This window comes from Erythranthe guttata, chromosome 8 (assembly GCF_056151865.1).
Source record: "Erythranthe guttata isolate IM_541 chromosome 8, IM_541, whole genome shotgun sequence".
NCBI classification, from domain to species: Eukaryota; Viridiplantae; Streptophyta; class Magnoliopsida; order Lamiales; family Phrymaceae; genus Erythranthe; species Erythranthe guttata.
Genome location: NC_142540.1, coordinates 849,747 through 866,518, shown reverse-complemented (window position 1 = coordinate 866,518; position 16,772 = coordinate 849,747). Strand labels below are relative to the sequence as shown.

Sequence of the window (16,772 nt, the reverse complement as noted above, 5' to 3'; positions counted from 1 at the left end):
AATTAATAAAGATAAAATTTTAATTACCTAAATCAGATGATTTTGCAAGTTGTATTTATAGACTATACAATATAGATTGATTGATTAAAATCAAATCATGTTTAATTTTAGAAATTACAAACAATTTTGATTAGCTATATAAGTTTTAATTGCGATTTAAAATTGATTAGTCTACTCTCACCCCCTACTCTCATCATTGACAGTAAATCAACGGATCTAGCTCCACCGCCATGGCATTTTCGTCCCGCCGTGGCGCCGGCGGCTGGGCACAATCGCTCCTCCCCACCACCAAATCCGCAGCCAAACAGCCTCGGAAGCCACGGAAGCGCACCACCGCCGCCTTCCGCGACTTCCTAATCTCCAACTTCTTCAGAATCGGACTCTGCTTCACCTTCATATTCTTCCTCTTCATCCTCTTCCGCTTCGCCGCCGTTCCGAAACCTCTGCAGTTCCGTTCGTCCACGTCACGAGCTCGCTCCACCCGGCCTCGAAAACCTCTTGTCCATAAGTCTCCGAACCACACTATTCTGGCAGCCGCCGTGGATGTTACTACTAAGGAGCTGTATGATAAGATCCAGTTCAAGGATGAGGACGGCGGGCCGTGGAAGCAGGGGTGGCGCGTGAATTACAAAGGAAATGAGTGGGATGAGGAGAAATTGAAGGTGTTTGTGGTGCCGCATTCACATAATGATCCTGGATGGAAGCTCACCGTCGACGAGTATTATGATCGGCAGTCCAGACATATCCTTGACACCATTGTTGAAACTCTTTCCAAGGTTACAATTCTTCTCGGATTAAGCTCTAGGCACATTTTTTTTCTTCTTTCGAATCGATTTCTAAATGTTGTGATTAGGTCAAGTGATGTATACAATTTTGTTGTTTTCTCTTACTGAATTATGCCTAAATGCCTAAATTCAGGTTCTCTCTGTTTTTACCTTTGATCTAGAAGGATCTCGGTTAATACTTAAGTGACTGTGAAATTTGAGGGTTTGAGTTTGATGGAGTTAGATTTAATTGGTTGGAGTTATATATATGTATAGGATAATCGACGGAAGTTTATATGGGAAGAGATGTCTTATTTAGAGAAATGGTGGCGGGATGCTTCGGATGTGAAAAAAGAATCGTTCATCAACTTAGTGCAGAGTGGACAGCTGGAAATTGTTGGAGGTGGATGGGTGATGAACGATGAGGTAATGTAATGTTAATTCCTGTTAAGTGTAGAAAGATCTTTGTGCTTTTATATGAATAATTCGCGGATCTCTATCCGCGATTACGTCTGTATATTAAATGTCACGTAATTACGTTTGGCCTATATCTGTTTATGGATTTTCGGAATTTCAATTTTCATTGTTACACACCCTATCATTAATCTGCACGATTCCCTCTAAAAAATCACTTGCATTTCGAGCACCACTTATTGGCCTAAAACTCTTCTTCAACTTCTGATTTCAGCACCGCTTTTCAAATACTACCAACTACTGATTCTCTCCTGATTTTCACTTCTATTAGAATAAAGTACTTCTCTAAAAGCTTAAGCTCTTGCAAGCACTCCCTTATTCCCATGGAATACATTTATGAATGTTTCAGAGACTGTTTAAGTTACGCGTATAGAAAAAATGTCTTCTCTCATCTGTATAATGGTTAATGTTTTGATTCACCCATGTAGATTGGTCCAATCTTACTTATTATTTTGTTTTCTCTTTCTACAGGCTAATTCGCATTATTTTGCCATCATTGAACAGGTAATTCAATATCTCTGTTTGTTCTTCTAGTCAATTAATTGGCTTTAATGTTACATTCTATGTAAGGTTAAATATCTAGGTTTTCATCTAGCACAAATAACTGAATGTGACACTAGTTTTCTTTAGTGAAATCTGATAGGAGTCTACTATAACTTTCAATGTTTTTTTCCACCATACTTATGGTACTCTACTAATCTCAAACATAAATAGACAGACACGTTAACTCTATTTGGTGCTCCTTTTTTGTTTTTTGGTGATCATATCTCACTTTCAGGTTACAATTTACATGCTTTTCCAAAACTCCTCTGTCAAGTCTGTGGTTTCAAAATTCGCATTAATAATGGAAAGAATTGATTTGTGTATGCATGAGACGTTTTAATTGTCCCGGTGTATTTTTGTTATGATAGTATAGTTTCTTTTGGCAACAGTCATATAGTTCTGGCGCTTCACATATATACCTTGTTATCAGGCGCTTCATAAATGAGCCAGTCCATGTAATGATGTTAGTCGAGGCAGCTTTTATATTCGTTTACTAGTATACCATCACATGCTAACTCTGTCTATATGCATAGGTGCTTGAAATTTTTGTTGGCTATGGTAGAGAAGTTCGATCTTTTACACGTCTCTTCTCTTTGCCCTATCTACTAGGTTCTAGTAAATATTTGTAAATTGTATGCCTCAGATTACAGAAGGAAACATGTGGTTGAATGAAACCGTTGGAGTTATTCCCAAGAATTCTTGGTCAATCGATCCATTTGGCTATTCATCCACCATGGCCTATCTTCTCCGTCGAATGGGTTTTGAGAACATGCTAATACAGAGAACACATTATGAGTTGAAGAAGGAATTGGCATTGCACAAGAAATTGGAGTATGTATGGAGGCAGAGCTGGGACACTGAGGAGTCAACCGATATCTTTGTTCACATGATGCCCTTCTACTCTTACGATATTCCACATACTTGTGGGCCCGAGCCTGCTATTTGTTGCCAGTTTGACTTTGCTCGAATGCGTGGATTTGTGTACGAGCGTTGCCCATGGGGAGAACATCCTGTAGAGACTGACCAGGAAAATGTGAAAGAGAGGGCACTTAAATTATTGGATCAGTATCGGAAAAAGTCAACGCTTTATCGAACAAACACGCTTCTTATTCCACTTGGTGATGATTTCCGCTACATCAGCATCGATGAAGCAGAAGCTCAGTTTAGGAATTATCAGTTGTTATTTGATTATATCAATTCTGATCCTAGCTTGAACACTGAAGCCAAGTTCGGTACTTTGGACGACTATTTCCATACCCTACGTGACGAGGCTGAGAGAATAAATTATTCACATACCGGAGAAGTTGGCTCCAGTGAGATTGGAGGCTTCCCTTCTTTATCGGGTGATTTCTTTACTTACGCCGATAGAAATCAAGATTATTGGAGCGGCTACTATGTCTCGAGGCCTTTCTTTAAAGCGGTTGACCGTGTATTGGAGCAAACACTTCGTGGTGCAGAAATGATGATGACTTTTCTGTTAGGGTACTGCCAGAAAGCACAATGTGAGAAGTTCCCTATTAGCTTCTCTTACAAGTTGACCTCTGCTAGACGGAACTTAGCTTTGTTCCAGCACCATGATGGTGTGACGGGTACAGCTAAAGATCACGTGGTTGAAGACTATGGGACACGTATGCATATGGCTTTACTGGACCTGCAAGTTTTCATGTCCAAGGCTATTGAAGTTCTGCTCGGAATTCGCCACGAAAAAAACGATCATCATCCAGCGAATTTTGAACCGGCACAAACAAGATCCAGATACGATGTTCAACCCATGCATAGAGCAATTAGTGCCCGTGAAGGCACTCTACAGACCGTGGTCATTTTCAACCCGTTGGAGCAAACAAGAAACGAGGTGGTGATGGTGGTTGTTGAAAGGCCGGATGTTACTGTACTGGACTCGAACTGGACGTGTGTCAAGAGCCAGATATCTCCCGAACTTAAACATGATAAGAACAAAATATTCACTGGAAAGCATCGTCTTTATTGGAAATCCTCTGTTCCAGCTATGGGATTGCAGACTTATTACGTTGCTAATGGATTCGTCGGATGCGAGAAGGCCAAACCAGCAACTCTCAGACTTTTCAGTCCTTCGAAGCAGCTTTCGTGCCCCACCCATTATTCTTGCTCGAGTCTAGAAAGTGACACAGTTGAAATCAGCAATCAAGATCAAACACTTACCTTCAATGTAGGTCATGGCCTGTTGCAGAAAATAAGCCGTAAAGATGGAGATGTGAACATTGTAGGTGAGGAAATTAGTATGTATTCCAGCACTGAAAGTGGGGCCTACCTCTTCAAACCTAACGGTGATGCTGTGCCTATAACACAAGTTGGTGGAGAAATGGTGGTTTCGGAGGGCAATTTGGTGAAAGAAGTTTACTCTTACCCAAAAACATCATGGGAGAAATCTCCCATCTCCCATAGCACCCGTATATATAACAGTGAAAGAACCATACAAGAATTTGTAATTGAGAAAGAGTACCACGTTGAGCTTCTTGGCCACAACTTCAACGACAAAGAAATGATAGTTAGATACAAGACAGATATTAATAGCAAGAGAATCTTCTACTCCGATCTGAACGGCTTCCAAATGAGCCGTAGAGAAACTTACGACAAGATCCCATTACAGGGGAATTATTACCCAATGCCCTCCCTTGCATTCATGCAAGACCCGAACGGGGACCGCTTCTCTGTTCACACTAGGCAGTCATTGGGTGTGGCGAGCCTAAAAAACGGATGGTTGGAAATCATGCTGGACCGTCGATTAGTGAGAGACGATGGTCGTGGCTTGGGGCAAGGGGTGATGGACAACCGTCCGATGAATGTGGTTTTCCACATCATAGTCGAATCGAACATTTCGTCATCTTCTGCAAATCCCGGTTCAGATTCTCACCCTCTCAGCCCATCCCTTCTCTCTCATCTGATTGGTTCTCACTTGAACTATCCATTACACGTGTTCATTGCTAAAACCCCCGAGTCAATATCCGTACAGCCGCCACCTAGATCTTTTGCCCCTCTGGCGGCTTCGTTGCCATGTGATTTGCATGTTGTGAGCTTCAAGGTCCCTAGGCCTCTGAAGTACTCTCAGCAGCCGAATGGAGAGCCGAAATTCGCACTCATTTTACAGAGGAGGCATTTTGATTCGTCGTATTGTAGAAAAGGGAGGTCGCAGTGTTTGACTATGGCTGATGAGCCGGTCAATCTTTTCGACATGTTCAAAGGGCTTGCTGTTTTGAGCGCAAAAGCTACGTCGATAAATCTTTTACATGAAGATACAGATATACTCGGATATAGTGAGCAGTTTGGTGCTGGTGCTTTGGAGGGGCATATCATTATATCTCCCATGGAAATACAGGCTTACAAATTGCAATTACAGCCTCATGAATAACTCTGAGAGAGATGATCTTTTTTTTTTTTTTTCTTTTTTTTTTTTAAATATATGCTGGCATGTGTAAAGTTCTAATTAAGTTGAAGATTTTAATGCACAAGCTCCAGAAAATTTTGTAGAAATAGCTTATTTTACCATTAGTGTGTGGGATATATTTTCTGCTTCTAACTTGCTTGTAGAAATTTTGTAGAACGCAAATATTTTGTATTTTCTGACATCCAATAATAACTTTTAAAGACCAAAATACCCCTTCGTATTTAATTTACTCAAGTTCATCTCAAAATCCTAATTTAATCAATATTGTACATTACAATATAAAAAAAAATAAAATTATTTTTAGATAAATTTCGTGTAAATTTATTTACTTTTTCATATTTATCATTACAATATAAAAAAAATTATTATTAAAATTATACCATTTTAAATAAAATTTATAAAATATTACTTATTTTGCTCCTTCCTTCAATGAAATACTATAAAACAAATTTGGGACCTATGCCCCCGAAACCCCGAAAAACAGTAATCTCCCTAATGGAATTTCATGCCGGGTATCGTGATGTCACAATTTTCGAAATTTCACGCAAATGGATGGTTTAAAAACAACATATGCTGGTAGCATAAAATCTTGCTAATTTTCTTGTAAAATATGTTATAAAAAAAGGTATTTCCGTATAAACCAAACTTTCTTCTGGAATCGCTGATCAACTTCACAGGATGATTTCGTCCTGTACGCTTAAATTGAGCATCTTATTTGGAAGAACTATGCTGTTAGTAACAACAACCTCATCTTCCACAATCACCGATTCACCTGAATCATACATGACGACAATTCAACATCAGTGTCAGTATAAATAAACTTTATTAAACAATTTATTTAGGATGTCGGGAATCGAGCATACCTAAGATAGTAATCCCAAGCTTTGCGTTATAGTCTCCGTCACCCTAAATCCGCAAAGCAAAAGATTTTAGACACATAACGGAAGGACACATATTTTGATTTAGACACGGGTTTCAAATACTTGACCTAAATAATTTCTACAACTCTACCTGGACTCGAGACCATCTCCCGATAGATGACTTCCATCCAACAATGGCATGTATAACAACAGCATTTTCCTGTACAAGAGAAAATATTTAACACTAAATTTATTAGAATGATATTATTAACTTTTCTTCTTGGGCCAACGTACCTTGATTTCCACATCGTCTAACACGATGCAATTCATAAGTCTCGCACCAGGAGCTATACGGACATTTGCTGATATCGAGACGTTCGGTCCAATCTATTCGTACATCAAGATTAAAAAAAATATTAATATATGTGAACGGGCCCCAAATTTAATTTTTTTGATACAAAATGACCCCAAAAAAATATATTTGCATGACCAATAATTTGAATGATCAACCGAAAGTGAGACTTCAACAATAATTTTGCAGAGAATTTGTATTGTAAAAGCATGTAAAAAAATCGTCCAACACTAAACAGATTCTAAATTTTGACAAGAGAAAACATTAGACACGTGCTCAGTTGAATTACCTTTGACGTTGGATGTACTTTTGCTGATGGGTGAATATAGACGTCTCCAACAACTGTAGCAGTACTGTCGTCTCCACTAGCCAGAAGATGTGGAGACGTAATACGGAATTGAGCGAGATATAAAGCAGAACACTTGATAGATATTCTGAAGAGTTATAATTGAGTCGGTTAAGACGGATCAGATTTCCAGACACGAGAAAGAAGAGGATATACATTTAATTTATAAAAACAATAAATATACCCCGGGGTCTTGATCTGTTCCCAGAAATCCATTGTCTCGTATGTATACAATTTCTTCTTACCGGCAAGAGGTGACAAAATGTCTTGGTCCAATCTAACAAAATCTGTAGGAGACCTAAATGAAAGATCAATGCACCCTGTGATTAAAAATGAAGCTGGAAGTCCAACCTTAAAACACACTCGTTTAAGGTTATTTTTTGCATCGCTAATGTACACAAGACTTCAATGAGCAGCACCACTACATTCTGACAGCCGATATACCTTGTTGCAAATTGCTGGGATTCATAGCTAGATATGTGGCGTATATCAGCTGTGATTGACAAAATCAGAATATAAATATCAATATTTGCAAATCGAGATTATCGATGTTATTTATTATCATCATCATATGGACTGAGTCAAGCCGGACAAGTTTATTCTTGCAGGGTTATTTATCATGGTATAATATCAGCACGAGAATAATATAAGCAGATGAATCAAACCAAACTGTCAGACAGAACTTAATGCAGGAAATATTATAAATGCTTAAAACTAGAATATGCAGCATTCGTTGATATATTAATATCCAGCATCACTAACCTCTGTCTTCCCTGAGCAAAAATACCTCCTGGATGATGCTAAAGATTTTTGGTGTAAAGATGTAAACGCCGCAGTTAATTAGATCACTCACCTGAAATTGTGATAACGACAAACGTAATAATGAGTCGAAGAAATAAAGAACCACTCAGCTTGTAAAACAAAGATACACGTGTTTGTTTACTTGTTATACGTACAAAAGTCTCGGGTTTCTCAGTGTAATGCAACAGTTCTTTGGTGACTGGATCAGCGACCAATTCACCAAACTGGTTGGCTGATTCAGCAGAAACCTGCATAAACATATTTACTGAGGTATTTGGCTTGGAAAAGTAATGTTATATGATGCAATATGCTAGTTTAAAAGAAGAGGAAACGGAAACATACTTTAATAACAAGCAATGTGCCTATCCCGCCGTACGTTTTATGGGCCTCTGAATAACAACACAAAGAGCATTTATATAATTTTCCGAAAGGGGTTATGAAAAAAATAGAAATCACGGAAGGTAACTAGAGCCTCTCAGCTGAAATCTTAAAAAGTATGTAAGAACAAAATCAGTCTCGATGAAGAAGAATTCGATGACTTACCTAGCATGTTAGAGAGTGGAAAGCTGCAGCAGACATCAAAATTCAACAGAAAAATATGTGACTGCATGGGACCAAAAGTGTACACGTTTAATAAACTTATATATGATTACTTTTTGGTAAAAAATGTCGTAAGAATTAGTTTGAAACGAGTAAGACGTACAGGGGAGTCCTCCATGATTTGATCTCTGAAGTAATAAAGACCACCTGCCGAACCATGTGGCTTATCTTCTTTCAAATATCTGAAATATGAAAAATTCCGCTATATAAAACGACAGCCAAAAAGCACAAACCCTATGTATTACACAATTCAACAAATGTAGATCACGAAAAACTAAATGAAACAAAAAAAATAAAAAACTGCAAATGACCTGACGGGAATTTTGAGCTCGTTAGATATTGAAGAGACGTATAAGGCAAACTCCCGCTCCTCATAGAACCCGATCAGAAATATTTGAACCAGGTTCGGTATCTGCAGCAAATCACCAACTATCAATGCTAAAACAATATCCGAATCTACCAACAGAATGAAATAAATGCCTTGTAATATGAATACCCAAAAGGATGTCATAAAACAGAGCAACGTGTGTGTAAGAATTCGACCTCTAGTACAATTTTTTTTTTCAAATTCTTAAACCGATCAAATGAATTATAATAATGAGAAACAAATGAAATTAAATAAACAAAAAAGAAAAGTTAAAAATCGAACCTTTTTGCAAGAGGAGATCGGGTGATAAACCATGGATTGTCCGGCGAGAGGAAATAAAGGCTCTGGTGTATTAAACGAAAGCGGCCTAAATCGAGTGCCTGAACAGAAAAATGTGGATTACAATTAAAAAAAAAAATTGAGCGAATTAAGGAATAATTGCTCTGTTAGAAAGAAATTAAGTAACTACGAACCTTTGGTCGGCCCGCCGACCAGGATCACGGCGACCACCTTCTCCTCCGTGTTCACCATTTTTGTCAGTTAACGGTTAAAAAGTAAAATCCTCTCTTAAACCCTAAATGCAATAATTTTGGGATTTACATGTTTACATTAAGTTATGTCGTCGTGAAAGGGCCGTCGTCGTTAAACGGCGCCGCTTTACTTGTTCTCTAATATAATATGTTTAAATTAGGGTAAATTCCATTTTCTCCCCATTACTTTGGCTCGATATCACTTTACCCCATTCTACTCTTGATTGCATCGATTTGGCCCTGTTGAAAAAATATTTCAATGTGGCCCTCGTTATTATTTTTCAGACCTTTAACCTTAACACCGTTTGATCTAAGTTTGAAAATTACAAAAAACCACCCCTCCCAATTTAAATAATTATTAAAAAAATTAAAAATAAAATTCTAAGAAAAATTATGAATGCCGTTGTAGACTATTCTTTTTTGTTGTCTTGAATTTTTTATTATTATTTTTTATTTTTTATTTATTTTTATTTTTTTATTCTTTTTTTCCTTTTTAATTAATTATTTAAATTGGGAATAGTCGCGTTGTTGTTCCAGAGTTTAAACGAACGGTATTAAGGCCAAATGTCAGACAACTAACAACAAAGTTTTTCAAGTGCATGGGGCAAATTGATGCAATCGCGAGTAGAAGGGGATAAAGTGATAGCGAATTAAGTAAAGAGACGGAGAAAGCATAATTTACCCTAGACACGGCCACGGGCCGGTTCGGACCGGTTCACGGTTCACATTTTCTGGAACCGGAACCGGCCCGTGGCGTGCACGGTTCACCGGGCCGGGTCGGCCCGCCGGTTCGGGCCGGTTCACGGGCCTATCCGGGCCGGTTCCGGGTCGGCCCGGAAATTTTGAATTTTTTGTTTTTTTTGTTTTTTTTTTTTTTTTTTTTGAAATATTTAATGAATAGGTAAATTAAAAGAAATACTTTTAAATAGATAAAGGAAAAGGAAATAAATGAAAAGTCAATTTAGAAGCACAAGTTTGAAATATTTGATGAAAAAGTAAATTATAGGAAAAATTGGGGTGTGAGGGTATTTATAGGAAAAATTGGGGGGGTTTGGGGGCAAAAAAAATTCAAAAAAAAGCAAAATTGGGGTGTGAGGGTATTTATAGGAAAATTTGGGGGGGAAAAAAATTCAAAAAAATTCAAAAAAATGTAAATAACGGCCGGTTCACCCGGGCCGGTTCACCGGGCCGGTTCACCGGCTGTTATTCACTTTTTTTTGAATTTTTTTTTTTTTTTTTTTTTTTTTTTAAACCGGGTGAACCGCCGGGCCGGCCCGGCGGTTCACGGTTCACGAAATCTAAGAACCGGGCCCGTCCCGGGTAGGACGGGCCGGTTCACGGTTCCGGGCCGGTTCACACGGTCAACGGGCCGGTTTGGGCCGTCAACGGGCCGGTTCGGGCCGGTTCCGGGCCCAAAACCGGCCCGTGGCCGTGTCTAATTTACCCCATAAATTAATATTATTAAATGTTTGGGTGTTAATATATGCTCTCCTCCCGTATTTAATTATCTAAAACCCATAATCTAAAATTGATGTTAAAATAAATATGTTCATGAAAACCATCATAATAAGTGAAAAATAATATGGTCTAATTTGCTCACTTCAAAATCATATCAAAAGTTTTAACTTCATTTTGCATCTTTTGAAATATAACTAGGGGTGGAAATTTGGAACGGAATTTCCGAATTACGCCAATTCCGATCCGAAAATATCCGAATTTGTAACACATATTTTCATTTCGATTTCCGATTTTTCCGATTGTTTTTGGAATATAATTGGAATTACATATAAAATTATTGGAAATTCCGATTTCCGATCCGATTTTATTTTCGAATATATATATATATATATATATATATATATATATATATATATATATAATCTATATATATATATAATCTATATATATCTACATGAATATATATATATATATATATATATATATATATATATATATATATATATATATTTGTATTTTTATAATATAATCTATGATATATATATTGTATTTTTGAATTGTTTTTCTATTCATGTTTTGGAAGAACTATGTTTGCTTTGTTAAATTGATTATGTTGTTTTTACAAAAGTTTACATTTTATCTTAATTACATTTGTTTTGGATTCTTGCCTTTTGCCGGAAGATTACGAAAATATTAGAAAATTTCTAAAAATTACCATTATTTCCAATTTTGGAACATAAAATTTAAAATTAATGCAATTCCCGGAAATTCCGAATTCCGCCGATTCTGAGGTATTTCGAAATTGGAATGAATTTTGAAATTCCGATTTTTTTGGAACGGAAATTGGAACCTATTTTTAACTTCCGAAATAAATTGAAAATTTTCCAAACAAAGGCATTTCCGATCCATTCCGTTCGATTTTCACCCCTAAATATAACCTTGCACTTAAAAAAATTAATTTTATTTTGAAGTCCAAATCACAATAAATCATTCATAATATACTTCGAACTGAATTGTTACGGTTGTGATAAAATCACTAATCCATTTTGAATCATTGTAATAACTAATGGTGGAAAAAAAATTCAATACCACAAAATTACACAAAATTGATTATTAAGTCAAATGTTAGGCAACCCTATCGAATCCGCCCCTAGTGATAATAATAATGGTAACGTAAAGGATAGTGCACAAAATTGATTATTAAGTCAAATGTTTGGCAACCCTATCGAATCCGCCCTAGTGATAATAATAATGATAATAATAATGGTAACAAAAGCATACAAAAAATAAAAAAAATAAAGAAAGAAAACTATAAAATTAATGTTAGTTTCATATGTTAGTACAAGTACATTTTCAGTCATGTATCATAAGTTAAATCTCTATAAAGGTTACACATTTCACTATTCAACTGAATTCAAATTCAGCTTCTGCATAAATATCGATAATCTGTAGCAGTCTGTACAAGTAAAATATGTCGATCGATGATTGATTTCTTCACACACTATTTCTATGTATCGGATGAGAAAACCTTACTCCCCGTAAAACCCGAACTCTAAGATCTGAAATCATTGAAACAAGAAACTTCAATAAGTGTATATATATAAAATCATTCAAAATGGATATCGACCTTCTCAAATTTCATCGATTTTAAAATTATCGTACACAAACATATCGGGATTATAGATATAATTAACATAATTCTCTTACGCATATATGCAAAGACCACCAATTCGTTTGCAGAAATAAAAGTAACGAGCGAACAATACGAAAGTGAACTAACTATTCAAACTCACCATAACAATGTATTCTGAATGCCTTGTTAGAGAAGGTTAGAAAAAGATTCCGCTAGTTGACATATTCGATCTGCATTTCCAAATCCTTAATCCCAGCATCATGCAAAATGTGGGAAACCCGTTTTCTGACATAAGCCTTATCGGTATCCGCCGATACATGAAGATGGATGGTCCCCACAATATCCGAGTTAGTGAAGCTCCACACGCGCAGATTCTGAATACCGAAAATGCCCTTCACATTCATCACCTCGCTCACGGCTCCCTTGAGATCGTGCTCACAAGATCTCGGCACCCTCTGCAGCAAGATTTCACCCGAATTTCTGAGCAATGGAATCACTGACGACACAATCAGTGCGGAAATAAATATCGAGCAGGCGGGGTCCGCAATTAGCCAGCCCTTGTAGTCGATCAATAGGGTTGAAATAACTACCCCGACGCTTCCCAAAGTGTCTGCCAGTACATGTAAGAAGATTCCTTGCATGTTGTGGTCTACATGTTGATGCTTCTTCTTATCCTTGTCAGCATGACCATGGCCATGGTCATGAGAGTGCGCATGGTCATGGTCATGGGAATGATCATGGCCATGGGAATCGTCATGGTCATGGGCATGGGAATGAGAATTGCAATGGGCATGGTCATGGGAATGGTCATGGCCATGGTCATGGTCATGGGAATGGGAATGGTCATGGCCGTGGGAATGGTCATGGTCATGGGAATGGGAATTGGAATGGTCATGGGAATGGGAATGTTCATGGGAATGGGAATTGGAATTGGAATTGGAATGGTCATGGGAATGGGAATGGGAATGGGAATTGGAATTGGAATTGGAATGGTCATGGGAATGGGAATGGGAACATGATGAAGATCCACCATGGGCATGATGATGTTCCTCATGAAAGAAGATAAGCCCTACAATATTCACAGCCAGCCCACCGATCGAAACCGATAGCAGACTGGCGGTGGAAATTTCTTGAGGGTCTAAAATCCGCTCGAACGACTCGAGCGTGATTAACGCTCCGACAAGAACCAGAAAAACAGCATTGACATAACCCGAGAGAACCTCAAATCTGCCACGGCCATAGTTGAACTGGCTATTCGCAGGCAATCTTGAAATATACGAAGCGTACAAACCGATAGCAAGAGCTGCACAATCAAACAACATGTGACAGGCATCGGATATCAATCCAAGACTGTTACTCATGAAACCAGCCGCGAATTCGACAACCATGTAAGCGGTGTTTATCAATAAAAACAGGGCGATCTTGCGCGATTTCCTCTCGCTCAAAATATGCCGAATGGGTTTCATCACAGCTGTGCTAAACGGTTCGGAAGATTCGAAACCCAATTCGGGGTAATTAACGTAAATAGGATTCAATTCCCTCACCGAAACCCACATCAAAAACCCACAAATCAGCAAACCCCAAAGCGAAAGCTCGGGGAAATAGAACAACTCCAAAACAAGAGTGCACGCAAACGTCACGAAATACTCCCTCTGAATATCTTTCGAAGCAGCAAATTTGTCGTCGGTGTAATTTTCGCTCAAAAGAACACCAAAAACGACAGTGTTCGCCAAAGGCCAGCCGAGGCTCGACACCGATATACTATCGCCTTCCGCTTCGAACACAAACATACTAATCACAGCAGGTAATAAAAGCACAACTGTGGTGAAAAATAAAGTGATCAATCGAACCCTTTTTTGCCCTAGCTCGCGAATTCCCCCCCAATTCGACAGAGCCCTTTCGTAACACCCCAAAAAACCCGACAAGAAAGGGAGCACCATTGGCCAAATTCTCAAACAGTTTGCACTAGGAAATGCTAAAAAGCCTCTGCTCTTAATATTCACATGTGACAAAGGAAAGCATTCGATTCGATCCCAGCTAACCGACAATAAAATCAACCCGGAAAATAGGGCAATAAACCCACGCACCTTTGATGATCCAATTGAATTCCGACTGATAAAGTTCCGATTTTTACCGTCTCCCATATAACGGGCGGCCACGTTTCCGGATAATTCGGCTAGAATCATCGCGGCGGTGCCGCAGTATCGTAAGGCCTGAAATCTGAGCAAGAATATAACGGCGAGGAGAAGTGATTTAGCGGCGAGGAGTTTGTGCTGGGATTGGGTGATTGAAGTGAGAGAAAAAATTGGGCGCTGCGATTTTTCGTACGGAGAAACTTTACCGAAAATCGACGCAAATAGAGAGAAGGAGAGGGTGAGAACAAATGACAAGAGAGATACGAGAAAGGAGAAAGGGAATATGGAGAAAGAGGGAGGGGAAGCGCGTAGGAAGGGGAGGAGAGAGTAGAGAGAACGGAGGGAGAATAGGAGGAGCAGGAGGAAGGAGTAGGACGACGCGCCGCCGGCTGAGGCGGAGGATTTGGATAGAGAAAAGCGGTGTTTGGATGGGGTCGGTGTCGGGGTGGAAGGGTACGGGAAGAGGGGGTATGTGCGTGGAGTTGGGGTTGCGGCGGTGGGTACGGCGGAGCGGGGCGGGAGGGTTATGCGATTCGGGCGGTGGTGGTGGTGGTGGTGGTGGTGGTGATCTTCCATAGTCGCCGGAATGAGTGTTCAGTGGAGAGAGGTTCGATTTAGAAGACTGAGACTTTCATTCAGGCTTCAGCCTTATTGGTTGAAGTCTCCGCTTTAGAACTCATTTTCCACAGGGTAAATTACATTTTCACCCTTGTACTTTGACTCGGTATCACTTTACCCCTGCTACTCTCGATTGCATAGATTTGCACCCCTGTACTTAGAAAATTGTCTCAATGTGACCCTTGTTGACAGTTGTCAGATACTTGACCTTAACACCGTTTGATCTAAGCTCTAAAATTATAAAAATGCCACATCTTCCAGTTTAAATAATTATTAAAATAAAATAAAATAAAATAATAAAAATTTCAAGACAACGAGAAAATATAGTCCACAACGCCAGCCATAATTTATTTTTTAGTTTTTTTTTTTTTAATAATTATTTAAATTGTGAGGGGTGATTTTTTTGTAGTTTTCAAAATTAGATCAAACGGTATTAAGGTCGAAGGTCTGAAAACTAACGGTGAGGGTCACATTGAGATTTATTTTCAAGTAAAAGGGGCAAATTGATACAATCGGGAGTAAGAGGGGGTAAATTGATATTAAGTCAAAGTACAAGGGAAAAGTGGAATTTACCCTTTTCCAAAATTATTAGGCTATTTATATAGTAATTAATTAAAAATAAATAAATAAAATTGGAATTAGAATTTGCAGAAATGATTTATCCAATAAATTGCAGTAAATGGACTTATCAACAAAAACATTTACAGTAAATGGGCCAACAATCGGGTCCTTCAGTTCAATACGTTCTCACGATTCGGGTTTGGGTAGCCCACCTCTTACTGGGCCGAGATTTTGAAAAAGTTAAGGTGCTGCTATTTACAATCACAAATATACTTTGTGCCAGACCCTACTATTTTGAAACCATTATTTTATGGGTAAATTACATATACATCCCTGAGGTATGTTAAAATAACTTTAAGGTCCCTGTTATATTGGTAATTACAGCCACACCCCTGAAAACAATTACTGTAGCCAAAATTTCATGTCCTGGGAACCGATATGCACTATATTTGTTCCCCGCGGGGGCCGTTAGTGCTACCGTAGACGAAAATTTTATAAATCTTATATAAAATAATAATGATTTAATAAATGTTACGAGAGTCATGTCAGCCTCTAGCTCTATGTTGTGGCCGCCACTGTCTGAAACTAATAGTCTGTTATTAGAATCATAACGGAATAACTTATCTGATGCATTATTCCGTTATAATATCTATCAATATTTCAGGGGGTGATTGTAATTACCGATACTAATTCCAGCGTTCCAGCACTGCATGTGTGCATCGGATTGGATACATATGCAGGTTTTTTCAAACATGTTTAATTTTGTATCTCACTATTATAGAGATTATGGTTGTACTATAGTCCATATATGGTAAAAGAAAAAAACAGACCAATAATTGTACATCCAATCCAGAAAAAGGCACAAGCATATTAATATTAATCCTATTCATCCAACAATAATATCCATGATCATATAGGAAACATGACTAATCAAATTATTAATTCATTTACACATTTTCTTTATCTAACAGCGATGCATGCATTAACTATATATGAATATGAACCAGTTGATCATATCAATAATTAATGGAGCCGGGTCAAAAAACACAAGCTAGGGTACTAATGGAATTAGTGATTTCCATGTCACAAACCACCACAAATAAATAGTTATAAACACATTCGATTAATCGCAACTTAATTTGACGTGGAAAGCAAATGTATATGCTAAGATGGCTTACATACAAAGAACGAACGCAGAAGTTCGCTTCGATTGATCGCTTTGGCTATTTTAAGTTGTCGCTATTTTGCATATATTTTTTTATTTATATGACGACACTATGTATATATCCATTGGAAGATCGAGTGATTC

At 38.1% G+C, this 16,772-nt stretch overlaps 3 protein-coding genes across 4 annotated transcripts; 1 reads left to right on the top strand and 2 right to left on the bottom strand.

Annotated features, from left to right (window-relative positions):
• Positions 1 to 116: 116 nt before the first annotated feature.
• Positions 117 to 5,334, top strand: GMII (golgi alpha-mannosidase II). The gene is made up of 4 exons (XM_012993589.2): positions 117 to 776; positions 1,041 to 1,190; positions 1,710 to 1,742; positions 2,425 to 5,334. Exons 1-4 carry the CDS (start codon positions 231 to 233, stop codon positions 5,164 to 5,166), a joined length of 3,471 nt encoding a protein of 1,156 aa, XP_012849043.2. The 5' UTR covers positions 117 to 230; the 3' UTR covers positions 5,167 to 5,334.
• Positions 5,335 to 5,686: 352 nt separating this feature from the next.
• On the bottom strand, positions 5,687 to 9,203 carry LOC105968903 (uncharacterized). Of its 2 annotated transcripts, none has more exons than XM_012993600.2 (15): positions 9,002 to 9,203; positions 8,811 to 8,908; positions 8,473 to 8,573; positions 8,265 to 8,343; positions 8,105 to 8,165; positions 7,904 to 7,950; positions 7,717 to 7,809; positions 7,523 to 7,613; positions 7,205 to 7,253; positions 6,945 to 7,058; positions 6,704 to 6,848; positions 6,357 to 6,449; positions 6,214 to 6,282; positions 6,066 to 6,108; positions 5,687 to 5,974 (listed from the first exon to the last, which is right to left on the bottom strand). In XM_012993600.2, exons 1-15 carry the CDS (start codon positions 9,057 to 9,059, stop codon positions 5,874 to 5,876), a joined length of 1,242 nt encoding a protein of 413 aa, XP_012849054.2. In that variant the 5' UTR covers positions 9,060 to 9,203; the 3' UTR covers positions 5,687 to 5,873. The 2 variants fall into 2 exon arrangements, with proteins under 2 accessions (XP_012849054.2, XP_088677605.1); XM_088821479.1 differs by having other exon boundaries at positions 7,205 to 7,259; positions 9,002 to 9,166.
• A 2,609-nt stretch (positions 9,204 to 11,812) lies between these two features.
• On the bottom strand, positions 11,813 to 14,970 carry LOC105968911 (zinc transporter-like protein). Its single transcript, XM_012993620.2, has 2 exons — positions 12,310 to 14,970; positions 11,813 to 12,075 (listed from the first exon to the last, which is right to left on the bottom strand). The coding sequence occupies exon 1, from the start codon at positions 14,858 to 14,860 to the stop codon at positions 12,362 to 12,364; it is 2,499 nt and encodes an 832-aa protein (XP_012849074.2). The 5' UTR covers positions 14,861 to 14,970; the 3' UTR covers positions 11,813 to 12,075; positions 12,310 to 12,361.
• Positions 14,971 to 16,772: the final 1,802 nt, after the last annotated feature.